General features: G+C 37.3%; 1 protein-coding gene across 1 annotated transcript; it reads right to left on the reverse strand.

The window, feature by feature from the left end:
- Positions 1 to 552: 552 nt before the first annotated feature.
- Positions 553 to 18067, reverse strand: LOC127640151 (T-box transcription factor TBX5-A-like). The gene is made up of 9 exons (XM_052122575.1): positions 17724 to 18067; positions 16753 to 16926; positions 16087 to 16181; positions 13777 to 13896; positions 12172 to 12319; positions 8338 to 8490; positions 4724 to 4815; positions 3064 to 3293; positions 553 to 2975 (listed from the first exon to the last, which is right to left on the reverse strand). Exons 2-9 carry the CDS (start codon positions 16894 to 16896, stop codon positions 2389 to 2391), a joined length of 1569 nt encoding a protein of 522 aa, XP_051978535.1. The 5' UTR covers positions 16897 to 16926; positions 17724 to 18067; the 3' UTR covers positions 553 to 2388.
- Between the last annotated feature and the right edge of the window lie 1294 nt (positions 18068 to 19361).

A 19361-nucleotide genomic window follows, 5' to 3' on the forward strand; every position in this document is an offset into this window, starting at 1 on the left:
GCTGGAGCGGTACATTGAAAAGAAGTTAGGAAAAGCAGATAACACTAGTTCTAGGATAATATTAGTCCCGATTATTGGCTCATTTAGAGTCGGAGTGTCAGGCACATCCGAGAGACAGGTTAAGACTTGTGGAGTAGTGTTGACTCGAGATGCGAAATGTTTCAAATGATTCAGTCTGATTTGGTGAACTTGTTCAACTTGTTTACTAAAAAGAACTGATTCAAAAGAACTGGACATCACTAGATTGTACCCCTATAAGTATATGGATCATGCAGTACATAATCATTTTGCTATTTAGATCGTACTGTCATAATTTCCTTCCAAAAGAGAGACATTATCCAAATCCTAATATTTTGTGAAATCATAATTTGTCATAAATGGACACTATACTTAGCAGCCCTAAAAGTTTATAAACTGCAAAATCACAATCAGCATGATATTCAGTTGTGCAGGATTTTAAAAGCTTTTAATATGTAAGACTCACTGATGCAGTGATCCACTGACTACCTGTAGAGGTCAATGGTTAACTCCATTTTGGCTCAGAATGGACTGTTTTCTCAAGGGTGACAAGTTGAAGATTTAAAGAGAGGCCTCTGCACAGGGAACGTAATTGTTGGCTAAACCCCCTTTAATCCACAGGATTTTCTACACAACTGCTAATTTGTCAGGACCAACATTAATATCTGCTGCAAAACAAGAGACCTTCCTCATCCAAGAACTGAAGTAACAAATGACACACTCATAAGCTGAAGTGATAAAGAAAGTCATAATCGAGTGAGACTTGCTTTGACATTTTGGATAGCACTGTAGAGTTTGTTTATTTCAGTTGTATACACGATCATTATTAAAATCCTCTTCTTTCACTCCAGCAGGAGACCTGCAGAGCAGAAATCAGCTCTACCAGGACCAAAAAGTCATGGCTCATATCCATCAAAACTAAGTCTAATTAATAGGCTGATGTTATGCAATTGGCACAGATTTATGCCGCAGTCAGTGTAGTTGTTTTAAATAAATTCAAAATACAAGGAAAGATCTTTTACATTTATTCTAATTTCTATGTACATTTGTTGTTTTATGTACAGCCAAGTAAATCATGTTTGTATGTTGACATACTCATACTTCATACTCATTCCAGATTGATTACTTTTTTTTTTACAAAAATGAAAGTTTGTCTACCTAAACTCAAAGCAATTAAAAAAATGTACAGTAAAAGTCAAACTAGCAAATGACATTGAAGGTTAAACAACAGAATGTTTTATAATACAAGAAAAATAAATACTATTAACAGGAGATTTCTGGTGATTACAAGTGTCATAAAAACAGATTTCCATTACAAAAGTTATGTTCAGGTACTAAATGTTGAAGGTTAATCTAAAATTGTATTGTATCTTAGGCCTTCTAAAGTCTTTAGAAAAACTTTGAGTTATTAAACATGTGATTGGTGCTCTGCTTATGAGAATCACTTTACTGTTGGAACCTGTTACTCATCTATGTGCTAACAGAGATTGTGTAACATTACATTAGTATGTCCATGATCCTAGTATTAGCTTATACGGTAAGTACAGTTAAACTACCATACCAATCTAATGGATGGATTAGTTGGTATTGCGCTTTGCCATATGTCCAGCTAACATTTTTTTTTTTATAAAAAGTGCCCATTCATCCATTTTCTTACTTTGACTTATTTGTATCATGGACATACTGGTAATTCCAAAAAACGATACTTAAGAAATTGCATTTAGTGAAACTAACTTGCAGTATATCCCTGAACAAATCTACTAAGTGCATTAGTCTGCACCATCTGAACGTTAGAACTTCAATAGAATGGTTGTTATTTGTGAGACAAATAAAAAAAATCCCCATTTAAAAAACACTTACAGAAACCAGGACTCTTTGTTTACCATCAAACATAAAATCCTGAATACTCGTTCTAACTTATCAGCTCATATACGCTCAAAATAAAGTCAACAACAACCCGTACAATGAGATGAAAAAATACTATAAAGCTGGATTGTTTTTCCTTGATTCTTGTTTTGTTCATTTTTTTTTTCTCTTTTTAAATTACAGTTTTGTCAATAAAACTGTTGGCATCTCTGTGTATTTGCCCTTACATTGAAAGGGAAATGTTCTTTGTCCCTGATATACAGTATCATACAAACATACAGTAAGTCTCTTGTTACTGTAAATATCCCAATATTTCTTAGACATTCATTGCTGCCTTAGCCAGTTTAATTGGCTTATAACTCTAACGTCTGACAAGAATGTCCCATTTAACTATACCACAAGATTTCACAAGGCAGCATAGATATTAAAGATATAAATATACAGGAAAAGTGTCTTTTCTCTATACCATGTTGGGAGCTACTTTCCCTGTTCATAAGAATCCAATTAGCTGCCTTCATTCCAGTCAGGCATGATGCTTACACTGTGCACGGCGTGGTACTGGTGCGGGGACAGCGTGTGGGGTATCCCGTGAGTGTACAAGTACTCATTCCCCTGCAGGCCAGCGGTCGGTGACTGAATCCCTGCGCTCGGGCTGCACTGACGACCCAGTGGCTGATGAGGCATGGAGCCCTGGTACATAGCATGTGTGTCACCCAGTTGTGGTGAGGCATGGCCTGAAACGCCACTTAATCTGGACACTAAGGGTCCTGAGGTGAAATGAGCAGAGAAGTGCTGATAGGGCAGCCGGTCCATCTGCTGCATGGTGGTCACGGAACAGCTGCCGTAAGGTGAGACGCCCGGCCAGGTGTTGCAGCTGATGTCTTCCAGGCTAGGCACTGGCTCAGTGGATTGCGAAGCGCTGGCATACATGCATGCCTGCCGCTGACCAGACTCAGTCCTGTAGGTGGCACTGGTGAGTCCCAGAGACTGAGAGTAGCTCACAGGCCGATAGTAGTGATCGTCCTCACTGGATGAGCTTTCCACGTAGGATTTCTTGTATGAAGGAGCTCTGGCATGACAGTCATCCTCCACTGTGCATTGACAAAAAAGAACAGAAATGAATTCAATACCATTAAGAGGAATCAACGAAAGCAATAAACCTGATTATTTACAACGCACCTTTCCTCTTGATGCAGTGATATTCTTCACTGTGTTCGTTGGGCAGAGGATAGGAGCTTGACTGAGGCAGTAGGTCTTGGGATGTGCTTGTAACTCCGTTTTCACAGGAGTACTGAGAGCTCATGCCACTGGGAGTAGATAGTCCTTGTACATCGCCCCGAAACGGACTCTGGCTGGTGTTGACCCGCTGGCGCACAGTACTGCGTGGAACCACTGGATACTCCTTGGTGCTTTAAAGAACAAAAAGTGTATCCTTGACCTCCCCAATAAGCCATCCTGTGACTTTTACATGCTGTTGTTCATTCAGTGATCGTGAAACCACTTAAATGGGAACTAACCACATCCACCGTCAATACACAGTACTTGGTTAGAATAAACTCTACGCCATCTGTCTGTGACAGGAGCTTTTCAATGCCAATTAATCAATGGAAGTCATAAAAGGCACTTTACATTGCCTCTTTGCATAATTCCTTTGCTATTCATTTTGAACCATTGACCTGGTTTTCAGGAGGTCCTAGTTTAACTAAGACCAGACCTGCTTCATCTCAGTGCTTGACAGCGGAGGGCTGAAGAGGACAGATAGTGTATCAGATCCTTTGACTGCTACAGAGAAAGAGAGAGAGAGAGAAAAAAAACGTCTCTCCATGCTTTAGTTTGTTATTGCGTTTTTTCTCTGCATGAAACCTTAGCACTTGAGTTTTTATGAATCTTAAACTGTTGAATAAATAGTGGCTTCCTCACTTGGATAAAGGTGTCTGCTGAATGGATAAATGTTAATCACAGTGCTGTATAATGGATTCGGTAGAAGGAAAGGGTTTCAAATGTATCATACTGGCTTTAGTTAAGTCTTAAAAGTCTTTAGGTCATTATCTAGAAACTCAATGGAATGCTAACCCCAAGACGCATTTATGGGAGACATTGGTCAATTCTCTTTCTGCTTGTTTGTCTCTTTCTACTATGGCATGGAATAAGGTGCATTGCTGTTTTTTCTTAATGTATCATGAAGTCTGTCAGTTTGGAGTGGACAACACCTGTGTTGGCTGCTGTTGGCACTAAAACCAGATTTTCTACTTTGAAAATGTGTTTTTCCACACTCTATAGAAGCACATTATAAAGCATTCATCTGGAGAAAATAAAAATAGAAGCCATGTGGTCTTTGCCTCCACTGAAGCAACTATATCACAACTGTCTATATAGAGCAGAGAGATGGCATGAAACTGAGATATGGCCTTGGTTTTATAGCTACACTAGATTATCTTGGAAAGTCAGTGACTGGATGGGTTTCACTTAAATAACAAATGTCTACCTCAGTTAAGAGAACTGGTTTTGTTAAAGCAGCCACCTCTGGATTGTATCTGTGTTGGGAGAGTGTTTGTGCATTGATAAACATGAGCCTGTTTAGTGATAATTAGAGAGCTAATCTGACTGCAACCTCTTCCAGCCCATTTGAAAATGCTGATCAAGTCTAATGTCAGCCAGAAAGCATATTTAGAGGGGCTATCTTTACAACATATCTAACCGAAAGCTACTAACATGCAGTTTTAAGGTTACTGATATGTTAGATTATTACTGTAATTGAGTAGGCACAACCACTTTAGAAGACACAAAAGTCAGTTACTGTGAATTATGCAAACTAAACTTTCCACAGATTTAAACTTACCTTTGCATTCTTGACATGCGATGTAGCTCCATATCATCACTTCCACGAAAACCCTTTGCAAAAGGATTGTTCTCAATCTTCAGCTGGGTAATCTGTAAAACAAGCAACACACAAATGTCACCTATAGCTTCAACTTTTGGCCTTGAACTCGGTATATTGTATAAATACAACAACTCTCATTTATTTAAATCAACCTGATTTGAACTCCAGATATATTGTATTAAAAACATGAGAACATGTTTTCACATCTTAGAGTTTAGAACAGAATGTAAGAATACATTGTTTCAGTTTAACTTGTGAACATTACATCTTTGCAGAGAAAGCCGGATATTCAAAAGATGATTTATAGATAATTGGTTCTATAATGTCTTGTAACTCACGTGCAGTAATGTATCCTTGAATTTGATTTGTATTGAATTTGCACTGTCCACTTTTTCATTGTTGTCAAACTAGCCATGCACTTGAGAAATGTACTGTCTTGCATGTTTGTTTTGGTGGGGAATCCCACTGTGACAATCTATACAATCATTTCAAGCTTGACTTTGAAACTGATCTAATAGAATGTTCTAGAGCTTATCCTGGAACATAATGAGCGGCTCTTTTGTGACTGTAATTGACAGGTTATGCTGGTGTATTCTGTTTGGTCCGCCGACGATGGCAAATGAAATGTTGATGTGCTCAGGCACTGTAGAGTGTTTGACACTGGTCTGATGTAGAAAAAAAAAAGAAGACATTTTGGATCACGTTTTTGTTTCTGCGTGACCCTGAAAAATGTGAATCCCCAATATTCGTGCTCTCTTGATCACTCAAGTCTGAGTTTTGCTTATAAATAAACAAATATTATCATTGTTCTTTGATTTGTGATAATCTTGTTAAAAAGGCCATTACCCCCCTTCAAACAGTTGTATAAGGTCAATACCAAGTGCAACTGCTAAATTCATAAATCAATAGGAAAAGATGGCAGTGTCTGTACATACAATTGTTTTACCAGAATAATTTTAGTCCAGGGATATTCCGTTAATATCATTCATTCTCTTTGGTGGGTTATTTTTTGGCTCTTTTGGTGGGTTTTTTAACAGGGCCTGATCTTTGACTCTGCTTTGGCTCTCACATGAGTCCGAGTAAACAATGACATGTTCAGATGCAACTTTGAGCTCTCATAAACACACTTTGTTCTTGGCAGACTTCTCACCAAAATGAGAAGTTTTGTAAATGACAATTTTTTTGTTCTTTTAACGTTTTTTCTATAATTAAAAACAAAACCAAACAAACGTCTATTTACCGGCAAGGTGCTATCCGACCTGAGACCTCTCTTCAGGTGTTTGCACAGTATCTAGTCGCTTGATATACAGTAGGCTACGCAGAAGTCACCTCTGGGTTATTATTCTATTGTATTCAAGTGATTTAAAGTACGTAATTATTTAATATAATCCTGCTATTATTTAACTCCTCTTACCCAGCAGGTTTCTGCTAGCAGAGTTCATATCTAGAATGAGATTAGTAACTTATCCATGTATTATTGTGTTGTAGCGCGCGCCGGGCGACCTCGAATGTCTTACGGAACATTATTAAAGCACACAAGAGCCTCACGAAAATATTTTGTTTCTGAAAATAAAGCTCAAATGAGGTGTGACTATCTTGAGGACATATCAGGTTGATTTCATCTTGAAAAACAAAAACAAATTCATAAGTCTGTGTTACTTGAGGCTCTCTTAAACAGTTGTTCAAATTGTGCTCATAATGACATAAAGGTAGCCTACACATGATTATTTCCCTTTCTATTGGCCTAATGGTGGTCTGTTTGGCGGCAGGCGTAAGATCCAAAAGGTTATGCAATTCTTTTTTTATGAAATACAGGAAATAATTCAATTAACAAAAATAGCTGTCTGGTTTTTGTTAGTCTAAATGCCTTTTACCAAGCAGTGCTGATAATTAAAATACGTATTGTTGTCTCTGGATTTCAAAATCCCTCTTTTAAAAACCGTAAATGGGCAGTTGCGCATAACGTGACCATAGACACACATTTTAGGTTAAATGTATGATTGGTCAACATTTTTTTTTTAAGAGTAGTCTACAAATATTCCATGAGCCTCTCGGATAATATGAGGGAAAAGCTGCCAGCATAATATAAAAAGAATGAGAATGCTGTTAAAATGGGTTTAGATCTATAGTATCACTCCAAGTCAACAAACCAAATGCGTGATCTCGTCGGTTTCTTTAACGAAATTATAAGAGCATTTAAATAAACAAACGCATGACTTCGGCAGTCCAAGTGTTTTGCTATAATTGCAATAATTCAATAAATACAGATAAAAAGTGTTGTGCACTTGTGTGTTTCCCGTCACAGTTTGTTTACAGCGGTCAAATATATTATTACAGACACACCTGACAAGTTTTCCATCAATTCATTTGCAAATATGATCTTAATAAGTCATGATGTCAGCTGCCCGCACGCCATTTGACTTTACAGTGCAAAATAATGTTTTACTTGCTCAAATTAACATCAGATAAACATGTGTGCATAAAGAAAACTGCAACTATACGTGAACAACAAAAAGTTTGAAAAGTCATCTCTGTATTTCATTTTAGATTTGTGTTCATTGCAGACGCTTTTTACCACTTTAGATTATATTCATTGCGACTTTTGAGTGAATATTATCTAAAGTGGTAAAAAGCGTCTGCGATGTTTCTTATCATAATCGATGTTTGTGTATGATATCATGAGGTAGCCTACACATGTCAATGATTACAGTTTGAGTATTTACGAACAGAAATATATGAATAACTTGTCTTATTCTGGGCAATGTTTGAACGGTTCATGCAGCTCTGTGAAGTGGAAATATTCTGGGACGTGTCAGGAAAGTCACCGAACAATAGAATCTCATTGATCAAGGACTAGGCAGAAGCTCTCAAAAGTTTAGCTTTATTAATGTGAGGTCATATAAATATCTTTATTTCGCAAATAATGCTAATTCACAAATGACATTTCAAAGTTTTCTGTTCCTGTTCTGTGGGAGATCTTCCAAAGTAATTAAGCTCATACTTAGTTTGAAAAAGAAAGAGTGTAAGAACTCTTTTCACAACTCACTTCTCTTCTTGACCATGTATTTACATTACACACTAAAAACTCAATCTAGATTAACACCTAAATCCGTAATGATATCCATTGGGGTTTTTAGCCTTTCATTAAAACAATCCATGCGTGTTTGGTCATAATCTGCATAATATTTAGCTATCACAATAATGATATAGTTATTTATAATTAGCAATAGGATTTTCCGTTTAATGCAAAAACTCAAATGTTCTCCTCATAACGTTAATTAATATTGATCATGCCCAAATACTGACCGGGTAAAACTGTCAGAGCACGTGTCACTTTATCACATTTGGAACTGTTGTCATAGATCCTGTGCATATTTGACTTGCAGTAGATTCAGGATCATTATGTCGATGTAGACATACACCAATGAGTTATAATTAGTTACTGTAATTATGAAATGCATTGCGTATTTATTTATTCATTTCGATTCACAAAGTGTAATCCAGTCTTAAAATGAACACAACACGACAGTGAAATGCTCATCACTCATATTTGATCAAATCTAATTTCTTACCTTATGATTTTGGTAAGACGTGACTGCAATAAACGCTGTTTCTGGAAACACGTGGGTGCAGAAAGCGGTATTTTTGGAACCAAATCCATTATTTTCATCCGCCTTCACGATGTGGATCCTCGGTTGATATTTATGCATGGAATTCAGGATAATCTGGAAAGAAAGTGGATCCAAAACATGACCATGTCAACAAAAACATAATTTTATTCAATTCATTCACATGACAGTTGTAGGCTACTCTTTTCCCATATGGACTTTTGATCATATAAAAACTTCTACAGAAATGAAATCTGTTGGTTAAACCTCAGGCCTGTATAAAAAGACTTCTGCGTCCAGTGCTACCGATTTCTCAAACGCAACGCGCAGAACAACCCAGTTTGCTATTTCATATGATTGTGTAGGCCTACCAGTTCGTTATGAATGATTTCATCACGTGAATATGACCGGATGTCTAAAGGGCGCACGAGGCTTTAAAGATATTCTTATTAACAGCATTACCCAGGGGTGTACAAACTTTTTCGGTCTGAGGCCAAATGGAAGTAGAAAAACGCGATCTGGACAGAGAGTGAGCTGGGTGATGTCGGTGACTGAGGATGCTCTTTGAGTGTGTCCATGGAGGTCAGAGCCGAGTTACTCTTTATTTTCAAGGAATTAGTCTTTATAGCTATACAATTATAACTTCTGTTCTGTTGTTACTTGCGTTACAAATATTATTTTAATTTAATAATTTTAATTGTATTTTGTTCACGTGCTTGTGTTTAAAGCATCAGTGTTTAAAGCGCTCTCTCCTACAGTGTGTCCTCACTCAAACGCTGGGAACCCCGTTAATCAATTTCCTTGTTTCAATGAGATATCAGAACGAATTAATAAATTACAGTTTATTTCCCAGTGCTACAGAGGACGTTCTGGAAGTGTATACTCGGTTCGCGCGTCTCTATGCGCGCTCAATAAACGCGGTTCAGCCGCTCGCACAACAGCAGCGCTACTCAGTTGTATGCTGTGATGTATCGGGACATTTGAACAAGAGAAAAGTATCTAACCTGATGTCAATCCTTTAATGAATGCATCAATCTGTATGTGCGGCGCTTCATCCATGGAAATAAGGAGTAGGCCTATTCCAAACTCCAGGTGGATTCTGCCAGTGGATGCAGCTCATGGCGACAGCACAGAACGCACTAGAGGAGAGCGGCTGCACATGATAGCGATATCCAGTGCCCAGAATATGTATGTCATCTCATTTCTCCGTAGCGGGCCTAATTCTGTTCAATTTCTAAAGTCTCTCGCAGGCCGCATGGGAGCAGTCCGAGGGCCGCAGATCTCTCACGGGCCAGACTTCAGAGACTCTTAACTTACCCGAACCCTTATCTAAACCTAACCGATCAGTAGAGTGTGTAAACATGATAGGAAGCTGTTGTGTGACACAAGTAATTGTCCCATATTAGATGGAAAGGGTGTCCAGCGACGTCATTGGCTGTTGTGAAAATCGTACGATATCATACGAATCAGCCAAATTTAGAAAAGTGGGATGAATCCTGATGATTTCGCCATGAGAGTGTGTAGCACAGAACAACATCTGTTTACAAGCCAGACGTTTTACATTAGTATTGAAAAGGCAAGTTTACATCAGTACTCTCTTGGCAAAAATATGAATAAAAAAAATAAAAAAACAAACAAAAGAACATTGCTAAAATGACCTTTTGCCCATGTTCATGTTTTAGAGAAAAACTCATGTTTAGTAGCTCTGTGAGTTGTTCTTATCCAGACCTTTTGGTCAAATGTGTGCGTCCAAGAGGTTTTTATGTAAACTTTGCATTCTAGTTTATGCACATACATTCCTATTTTCTATTTTCATCAATTTCCCTGGATCGCTTCATTCTCCAAACAACTGCAGCAGTTCTCCTTTGATCAGTGACATTGGTCCACTCCCTCTGAGCTGCTCTTGGCTCAACAAAACAGGCAGCACTTGGTCACATGACTTTTCCTGCCTGCTGTAAGCTTTAAACATTGCTCTCTCAGAGAATACTGCTTTTGCTCTAGGCCTACAAACATTTTACTGTTGGAATTTTTCCAAATATATATATATTTTTATTTCTATCTTTCATGTCAAAATTTTATAATTTAAGGCTTTCTGCAACATCTAGCATAGCCACACACAGTACACTTGTATTTAACATGTAATGTAACCACACGGTTTGTTGAAAAACTATGTGTGGGACATATAAGAATATTTGGGAATATCTGTATGGACTTCAGACAGAACTTTTGTTCGTAGCATGCTTGTGGTGGGACCACCCACTAGGAGTACATTCATCTGCTCTGGGTGCCATGTTGCTCCGTTTCTCCATTTGGCCCATCGCTGTATGATAGTTTTAAATGATAGTGAGCGATCACTGAGGGCCCTGAATGCTGCCCCGCTCTTTCATGTTCCCGACATCACAGGGATTGTGAAGCCCTGCAGATTAACAGCCTTTGTATACCTCTGTCCATCACTCATCACACACTGACATTAAATATAAACCATCTGAAGCACAGTTATCCAAACTACGCCATTTTGACTTCAATATTTCTAGATGGCTGCAAGAATGTGTACGCCTATTGAGCACTTGATGAATGCTGCTCAAAAAACTTTGTTTGCTTGGACCGAAAAATAACTTTAAAAAAACCCTAAAATGTGTTGCTTTTTCTCACAAGTTAACTGTCGCCTTTCCTGCACACTTGGTATGGTATCTGTGTGGGAATTATTGCGAGTTTTCTTCTCACATCTTTGTCTCGTGATTTAGGCAAATTAAGACTCATTTGATGTATTTCCTAACAGGTTCCAGCATATAGCATTGCATGTTCAGCTCTGTTTCTAACACTAGTAAATAATAATAATAAATAGGTCTGAAATTATTTCAAGCACCTGGAACAACAAGCCGTTGGGTTGTTATTTTGGTCGAGAAGCCGTACTTCATTTATAAATCCCAGGGTGCTCTTTCAGCTCAAAAGGGGGCATGCCAAGAACCACTGCAACCAATCAAAAATGCATTCTGGCCAGAAATTTACAACACGACTCACATTCCAACTGAGCTCTGATTTCATTCTACCAGCTGAGGTTTAGCAGGACAACAAACCTGATCAACTTAATCCATGTGATCAGTTCTAAAGAGTGACAGAACATATATCATGTGCTTGCAGTCACAGTTTTAAAACATAAGCATACATATGCAACACACTCTCATAACAAACGTGACTGTCCTGGCATATACTGTAGCATGCTCAGATAGACACACAGTGCTTGGGTTTCTACATCTCTGAGAAAATCTGAACATCAGTCTAATCTATTACAGTTGTTAACTGCTCGGAATGGCACTTCTTAGAAAGAGACTTCTTTACATTATCTGACAGATTGTGCATAATAAAATTGCAGGTGCCTGATGAATGAAATTACTTTGAACCACACCAGTTTAAATGTATAATCTCACTTTAATATGTCCACATCTAAGGCTCCGGACTGTTGTTTTTGTTGATGCAATTACCATTACTGGATTTAAGATGTGTTTGGGTTATTACACAGTTCTGGCCTTTGTCAGTAGCACCTCTTAACAGGTCTATGATTTCTGATCTAGTGTTTCAATGCAGAAAGCAATTCACCCACAATGATACCCGATGTGTGAAACTTTCTCTTTTCATGGCCTGAGAACCAATGATGAATATTATTGAATATTATTATGTAGTGCTGATTTCAAATCAGTATGATCCAGCATGTGATGATTTTGTAGAAAATACTGTACATTCGCCAACTCAAGCACACAATTTCAAACCAAATAAGCGCATTCATAAGACAATACTCACATGTCCAAAGGGATCTAGGTGGTTGTTTGTCAGTTTAAGCTTCTGGAAGGACACAAGCTGCCGCATCCAGTGTGCACCGGTGGCTGGGGAGTCTGGGTGGACGTACAGTCTTCCGGGCATCGCAGGTTCAGCTTTTCCTGTCACAGACCTGAGCCGCAGTGCAAAACACATTTTTTGTGATTTGTTTAAACATACTTTCACATCCTTTCACACATCCAAATACTTCCTTTTTACATATGGTAATTTTTACTTTATATAGTATATTAATAAATCAAATGATAATATGAAACATGCACTTGTTCTCTGTTTAATTAACTGTGTGAACACTAATGTAAAAGGTTTGGCTTTTAATTTGATTATTGATATATTTATTAAGGATATAGTAAAACTAAAAATATATATCATTATTTGCTCAACTGTCTTGAAATCGAAGAGCAAATCTGTCCCAGCCTAATAGGCCTACTTGACGTTTGTTATGCTTCACTGCGTTATGTATTGCACATAAAGTTTTTCAAAGATCTGTTTATTTTCTTAATGATGATGGTTGATCAAGAGGGTCATTAGTTCCAGAGTGTGCACAGAACGGGTAATTATCAGTGATACTGGCTTGTGGACATCCTCCCTCCAACAAACCACTGACCCTGAAAAGCGAGTATAAAACTGGGAGCATAATTTGCTATAACACAGTGTATTCTGTGTTGTTGTTGAAACAGACAGAAATGTATGTGAAGCATTTTTGTCCTGATCCTGTAGTGTGTCATCTTACATAAAAAGACATTTCACTAATAGTGTAGGGTAGAGACAGGCAGGACACCCACTCTCTTCCAGTCCATACTGGGAATTCAACAACGTTTTAAGGCAGGGTGTGCTTTAACTTGTTTTCATTTGAATAATATTCACCACAAAATAGCCTTAAACATTTGATTCTGTACATTGTTGCACATGTAAATGAACTAGTTTGATTCAAGTCAAAGATGTTATTCAACTACTTTAGGTGACTTCTACAGAACTAGTTTTAAGGGTTAGGTCAGATAGAAATACAGTAGCACCTTTAGGCAACAATGACAGGTTACCACTTTTTACAGTGTTGGATTTTTAGGGCCAGATAAGTAAGAAAATATTGGAATTGTTTTTAACTGAAATAAACAGAAAGATTTGTGGAACATTTTCTGCATACTTCCTCTTAACTGCCTCTTTTCACAGTCTGTTTTCTTCCGTCATACTCCACAGATTCTTTAGAGATGAATAATGGAAATGAATGAGTCTAATTTAATTGTGTAACCAAAAGAAAAATGTGTGACACTAACTTGGTAATTTGAAGTTGTGTCAGAAAATGTAGAGAAGCTCCTTTATGTTGTTTGTATAGAGGGTTGCTGAGTATTATTTCTCTTTATGGATGAGATGGTCAAAAGGAGCAGAGAAGAAAGAGATACCAATACTGGAAACTTTCATCTGTCCGTGTAAATGAGGCATTAATTTCGATTGTATTTCAAGAACCCTCTACGTCAGTAAAACCTCTTCCAGAATCGATTTAATTATATCGCAGATTAAATAATAACACGCATCAATAACTTTAATTATTAAAGACATTGTCGTCTCACATACCATTTATTATCGGCGAATTTATAGCGGTGGTCGTCAGCTGGCACGACATCCATCAGCAGAATGTATTTAGTTTTTGGGTTCAACCCGGTGACCTTCACTTTGAAGCTTGGGAACATTCGCCTGTGGATGAAAATGGGGGGAAAAAGTATTTTATAGCATCGACTCCTAAGTCATAAGGTTTGTTTAAAGCAAAGCAAAAAATTCAATCAAAAATGCCGATTTCTCACTGCAGAAAACAAATAATGTTGCGTCCAATATTTCAGTTCGTGTAATTGATCCAGCACTAAGGAATGTTCATAAACATAACATTGGTTTGCCTTGCTGAACTCTGCTAAAAATATTCTTAATTTGTGGGTGATCCGATTATATTTATCTCATCAATATTTATTTTAAAGGAGCACGAAAATTCACCCTTAAAAGAATATTATTTAAAGTCAAGAAGTTAAAAAACTAATATATAATATATATATATATATATATATACACACACACACTTTATTATATAAATATAATTAATAAACTATAATTAATAAAACAATGAGTGCTACATAAATAAGTCAATGAAGTGAATGTGTTGTTGGTTGTTCAGCACACGCACTTTCTTTGACAACATTTTCCAATGAATATTCCGTGTTCAATACAAGTTAATCTCAATCAACAGCATTTGTGTCATAATATTGATTACAACAAAATTAATTTCGACTCGTTCCTCCTTTTCTTTAATAAAAGTGTTCCAGTGAGACACTTCCAATGGAAGTCAATGGGGTTTAATCTGTAAACATTCAAATACTGTTTCAAAACTATAGAAATAAACAATATGTGTGTAAACATGATTTTACTGTCATTAAATCACTTACTAACCACATCTGTGTGAAGATAGAGACAATTTTACAACTTGACGACTGGTGACCATGCAATGCCGTAAACCCATAACAATGACGTTTTAAACTGTTGTGCAGCTCAAATAATACTGAAGTTCGAACAGAAGAATTCGTGTAAGTGCTTTTATAGAATTATAAGTTTCACATTTCTGACTTTAACCTCTAGAAATCGGCCACATTAACTTTCATTGTAAATGTCTCACTGGAACACACATTTGTGCTTTTCCCCCCTTTTATTTTAAAGGAGGGACGAGTTGAAATTATTTTTTGTGGTAATCAACATGTAACTCACAAATGCTGTTGAAAACACAGATATATAAATGCAAAAAGAGCAGACAGCTGTGAAATAAAGTTGTGGGACCGAATCAAGCGTTTATAACTCCAGATCTATGAGCTACAGAAGGGGGAAATAAAACGAAATAAAATGAAAAGGAAATTAAATTAGCACAGATGCTAGCTTGTTTAGCTGTGTGAGAAAATAATAAACGTTTCCTGAAAGCTGTGCTCATTATAACTATTGAATGTTAAGAAGTGCAAGACAATTTGATAACATGAACTGGAACTCATTGAGTCATCCATACCGTTAAATAGCAGTTTAATTCCACGCGATGATTTCAGTTGAACTTTTACTCCATTTTACCTGACCTTTACATCTGCTCACATTAATGTCAGACAACAGCAACATCGCAATGATCGCAAACAGCATCTGACTCCTGAGAGAGCCCGTGTTTCCAAACAAACTACATTTCTTGAATCTTTCATAATGACACAGTTCTGCACTCCTGTTGAACACTAAGTTCCGTGTTAAATGATGAACATTCGAGAAGAATAACAATAAGACACTTGTAAATAAAACGAAATGCAATAAAACCCAGATTGCGTCTAATACAGATTAAGACCAGTTCATTTATCTGAAAGAAACATACTTCTGGCTATAATACGATCAACATAAGAAAGAAAAGGTTTGGAAAGTGGCGTCAGATAATCCAGGTTTACAAATCATCAGTCAACAGGAAAAACAATCTACAATAAAATCCACTAAATGATTAAACGTTGAATATGTCCATCAGTAAATGTGTCTATAATATCTCACATCTGAAAACAAATTCAACTACATGCATTTGCCTAAACATCACTGCACAAGATTTCAAACCCCCTTACTTTATAGAATACATTGAAATCTGGATTCAGTTTAAAATTGAATGAAAAGAATCAAAAATATCGCCGAAGTTATTCACTGATTTCCCCACGAGCCCGTTAAAACCACATGAATGAAAATATTCAACATTTATAGATCTTGCTTTCTCAGTGGTAATCTGAAGAGTGTATAAAGTAACAATATTTCCTGCATAATGTACAAAAATGAAAGATTTGCTTGAGTGCTTTACGCGCACGCTTTGAGAAGTTTGTTCGCGCTTTTGTGTCTTACCTTCCTGCTTTAGTGATGATCATTTCAGTCCCCACTTCATGAAACTTTGTCCATAACTCTCTCTCGTGCAGGTACACTTTGATCCCTTCCATTCCCTTTGAAAACACATTCGTGACGTTAATTTCCCATATCTAAAAATAAAATCACAGTAACCACAAATTTCTAAATGCGTCACTATTCTAAATAATAGATCATGTCGTGTAGAAGAGAGAGCAAATACACATTTAGGGGTTTCAGCTTTAAATAGTGAAATTATGCAAACATTTTCATGCACTTTTGGATGAGACTTTGTCTTAAAATGATGTAAATAATGGCAAAAGTGTCAGACAAATTATTCCCACATGAAGGCCTAAATGAAGTCAGATCATGTCGAAAGAGGATCAGCTTTTTCATATGAATAATTCTTTCTGATACCTCTCGTGCATATCATTTTCATTGTTTGCCTTGGCCGCCCATGAATAACTGAAAATGAAATTAATGCATGGCTTTTTTTTATTATTTTTTTTTAATTTTATGTACAACAATTGTGTTTCAGATCTGCCATTACTGCATCTCTCTCCCTTACACACACACACACACACACACACACACACACACACACACACACACACACACACACACACACACACACACACACACACACACACACACACACACAGTTGTTACCTGTTGAATGTAGGTAGTCTGTGATGACGGAGATTTGCTGGAGGCTGCATTCTGTTTTTCTGATTTACCGTCGCTTTGTAAATCTTTTGCATCCGTGTCACTTGGAGAGTTTTGGAGCCGAAAAGCGTCTTCACTGTCCGCCATGTCAGATGTGAAATACTTTAACCTTGAGGCCTAAACGACAGAAACATTTCATCATCAATATATATACACATCTGTGCCCATTCAGCCATTACTATAGCACGATTTACAGTCATTGATAACTATAATGAATTATCCCGTGCTTGAGAATCGAAGATTTCTTTCTAATAAAAAGAATTAGATTGTAAATAAAAAATTATAATAATAAATTAAATTAAATTTAAAAAACAAAGCAAAAATACCCACGCACTAAATAACTCACTAAAACACTTCTTTAGGCCAACAAAAACAAATGCAACATTTGGAGAAATGTCAATGCAACTTTATTCAAACATGCACACACACACACACACACACACACACACACACACACACACACACACACACACACACACACACACACACACACACACATTACATACTCATATATATACATAAACAAAATGCTAAAAAGCAATATAATTATCCATTCTTGTTGTTGCTTGTTATTGTTATTAGTAATGGGAGGAGGAGTATAAATACATTTTCCTTCATAGACGAATTTTAATTCTTAAAAGGGGATAAAGCATGGGCCTCTGTTGTAACTTTCTTTAGAGATTAGAATAACTGTTCACCACTGTTCGATACAGAGTAATATCTCTCAATCTACCGTGTATCGAACTACCGAACAGATGCATTACTGCTGTCTATACTTCATCCCTGCAGAAATCAGAAGAGCTTTACTGTATTTACATGTGTATGTCAATGCTCGATGTCTTTTTAAAGATGGCCTAACACAAGAACATTTCAATGAATCACAATCAAATGAACGCAAAGAAACTGACACTGACCTTTAATTCTGAGGCAGGACAGAGAGTTTGACCAGTCCGTGAACGCGTCCAGGTCACCCAATCTTTTGATAGCGAAGTTCCCTTTTAATGAGAATTATATTCCAAGCATGTATGTGTCGGTGTGCTGCACGGTGAACCCGTGGACTTCATCTACGTCCTCGGTGCGGCACAACTCTTCATCATCATCAGGCGTCCGTGCAATATATCGATTAAACACGAGAATCTTTCTTCTTGTGCTAGTGATGAACTCGCGCTAATGGCAGTTCACATGTATTCAGAGTCCAGCCGCTGTTATTCTTCCTTTACTAGTCTATTCAACCTCCTCTCTCTCTCTCTCTCTCTCTCTCTCTCTCTCTCTCTCTCTCTGTCTGTCCCTCCCTCTCTCTCCCTCTGTTTGTGTAATGGTCAACCCCTTTGCGTTACGCTGGAAAACGGAAGCGATGAGACCTCGTCGGTAGTTTGGGAGGTTTGCTGTGTGGACACGCAGTGCACTTCACGCATCTGTCCACCCGCAGCATAACTGCCCCCCAGATCCCCCACAACCCCTCATAAAGTCTGCATTCTTCACAGGAGACATTTTAAATGCGCATCGAGAAGAAGCGCCGGACTCGTCATGTACGTCATATAAAATAGAAAACAACTGCACCAGATGCATGTTTTATCACATGTTTGCACCGATTCTCCAGATAACTTATTCAATTCATTCATTCTGAAATTACTTAAATATGAATAACGAAGTATCTTATTCGAAGAGTTAAACCATATAATCTTTGGCACATCAGGTGTTTCACAACAGCATTTGTCTTAAGATGGTTATTTATATCTTCATCTTTAGTGTGTCGATAGGAAATATGCATTTTAGAGTCCCAAACATTACAGAAAAGAGAGAAACAGAAGAACAGGGAGCCCTGCAGCAGATGTCATGACCCCACTGAACATCATGGAGTCAGTCTGACATTATATAAAGAGACAGATGAAATAGAAGAACTGAAACCACCAAGAGAAACTGTGTGCAGGTGTATCTCGGACAATTGGGGATGTTTTAAAGGTGGACACACCGAATATTGATTCAGCTTGTTTATGTTTACTGGACTTTGATTGACATTAACTGATAAATGAAAACTATTTATGGCATTTAATAATTAATTTTGAAAGTTTTTTCACAAGTGCCTAAAACATTTGCACAGTACTGACATACAAATGTGCAATATTTTATAAGTATTTTAGCATCTGTGTCTTGTGTTATGATTGAAAAGTTTATGGTGAATATAATATTCTACTTCTTATTCTAATACAGTATCAGTGACGATGTGTGTGTTTCTGTTTGTTACATTTACATTTATGCATTTGTCAGACGCTTTTATCCAAATAGATTTTTTTTTATACAAAGAGAGCAACCTGGAGTTAAGTGCCTTGCTCAAGGACACAATGGTGGTGAAACCAGCAACCTTCTGATTAACAGTTATGTGTTTTAGCCCACTACACCACCACCACTCCTTATGTGTGAGTGTGTGTGTGTGCATAAGTGTGTGTGTGTTTGTGTGAGTGAGTATGTTTGTGTGTGTGTTTGTGTGTATGCGTGTGCCTGTTTGTGTGTGTGTGTGTGTGTCTGCGTGTTTGTGTTTGTGTGTGTCTGTT

The sequence above is a fragment of the Xyrauchen texanus genome, chromosome 4 (genome assembly GCF_025860055.1).
Source record: "Xyrauchen texanus isolate HMW12.3.18 chromosome 4, RBS_HiC_50CHRs, whole genome shotgun sequence".
Taxonomy (NCBI): Eukaryota; Metazoa; Chordata; class Actinopteri; order Cypriniformes; family Catostomidae; genus Xyrauchen; species Xyrauchen texanus.

Coding starts and splice junctions, on each gene's coding strand:
- LOC127640151 (XM_052122575.1), bottom strand. CDS start 16,896: ATGGCGGACAGTGAAGACGCTTTTCGGCTCCAAAACTCTCCAAGTGAC. Junction 12,320..13,776: donor AAATTCGCCGATAATAAATG/GTATGTGAGACG, acceptor ACTGCGGCTCAG/GTCTGTGACAGGAAAAGCTG. Junction 4,816..8,337: donor CGTCTTACCAAAATCATAAG/GTAAGAAATTAG, acceptor CTTGTTTTACAG/ATTACCCAGCTGAAGATTGA.